Source organism: Nanorana parkeri, unplaced genomic scaffold (assembly GCF_000935625.1).
Source record: "Nanorana parkeri isolate BGI_ZX_2015 unplaced genomic scaffold, ASM93562v1 scaffold3481, whole genome shotgun sequence".
In the NCBI taxonomy this organism is placed as follows: Eukaryota; Metazoa; Chordata; class Amphibia; order Anura; family Dicroglossidae; genus Nanorana; species Nanorana parkeri.
Window position 1 is genome coordinate 1 of NW_017309749.1, and position 1,378 is coordinate 1,378.

The window sequence follows — 1,378 nt, forward strand, 5'->3', positions numbered from 1 at the left end:
TATTACAGTAACCCGGCTCCTGAGTGTCTTATTACCCCTTTCCTTACCCTCCATTCTTGCAATTATAGTCTGTTTTCTCATACTTACTGTCAAAGTAGCTTGTATCATCTTCAGCCTCCAGATGAGGTATAAATTCAGCTTTTTGTCTCAGTAACCCATTCCAATCCAAATCTGTGAAAAATTTGTGCGCTTTGACCTCAACAGCACACCCTGAGATAAGGAGACAGGAAAACAAATGAAAAACTGCGTATGATCATGATATAATTCTATTACACTGTATACAGGTAGAGAACAATGCACTTCCACTATATAGGATCATAAAAACCCATACTTTACAAACAGAGGGCTTCATCAATGAGAACCTTTATTGCTGCTGTACTTTTATAAATACTTTTATCAGTGGTGGACATATGGCTAGATTCACACAGCTTTTCACAAGGATATGTATCTGTAATTACAGCCATGTGATGGTAATGTTCAAATCTCATTGGACTCTCAAAATAACCGTCCCTTTTTAAAAGTGAGTATCTTTATACTGCTGTGTTAGCTTTGTGAATCAAGCCTTAAGCCTCATTCACACGGACAGGTCGGTAAAAACAGCTTTTTACTGCTCCCTGGCTGCCTTCTAAGAAGATAGTGATGAGGGGACCATCTGCACTCCATACAGCGTTAGAACCTATTCAGATGGGGTGATACTCATAGTGACAATCACGGATGGCGCCGTGTAGATCCTCAGATATTTGTAAGATAAGTCACCAGCTCACACACGTTCAGGATGCAAATTCAATCCAAATTTATTGTAAGTGCGTCACATCAGTCATAAAACCAACGTTTTGGGGCCGTGCAGGGTCCCTTCCTCAAGGCATCACTGTGTCGCCTTGAGAAAGGGACCCTGCGCGACCCTGAAATTTTGGCATTAGGACCGATGTGATGCACTTACAATAAATTTGGATTGAATTTGCATCCTGAACATGTGGGAGCTGGTGACTTCAGGCTGCAATGCTTTCCTTCAAGGATAAAATTAGATAGCATGTCACTTTGTGCTCCAACCGCGTGCCGAACACTTGGCACAGAGTTGCTGTCTGGCAGTTCCATGTAAAGGGTGAACATCCCCTCCTCTCTCTAATATGATCACGTCACGAGCATGCACAATGATGTCACGGCAGGGTGTCACCCGGTATCCGCTCCGGGTGACACCTGGCCTCGGGACACCCTAGATAGATAGATAGATACAGTGGCGTAACAATAGCCATAGCGACCCAGGCGGCCGCTATGGGGCTCAGGCACAGGGGGGCCCGGCCAGGACACCCCCCTGATGCCATGCGGGCCGCCTGGGTCGCTATGGGTTCGAACGCGCCGCTGTTCAGATCACCGTGAT

The 1,378-nt window shown here is 45.6% G+C and overlaps 1 protein-coding gene across 1 annotated transcript in view; it reads right to left on the minus strand.

Moving 5' to 3' along the window:
- Nucleotides 1-47: 47 nt before the first annotated feature.
- LOC108803192 (microtubule-associated serine/threonine-protein kinase 1-like) overlaps nucleotides 48-1,378 on the minus strand; it is a gene marked incomplete at its 3' end in the record, with an annotated part of 28,677 nt that continues 27,346 nt past the window's right edge. The window contains exon 17 of the mRNA XM_018575030.1: nucleotides 48-210. Coding sequence (XP_018430532.1) covers nucleotides 48-210 — 163 coding nt within the window. The remainder of the gene's footprint in view (nucleotides 211-1,378) is intronic.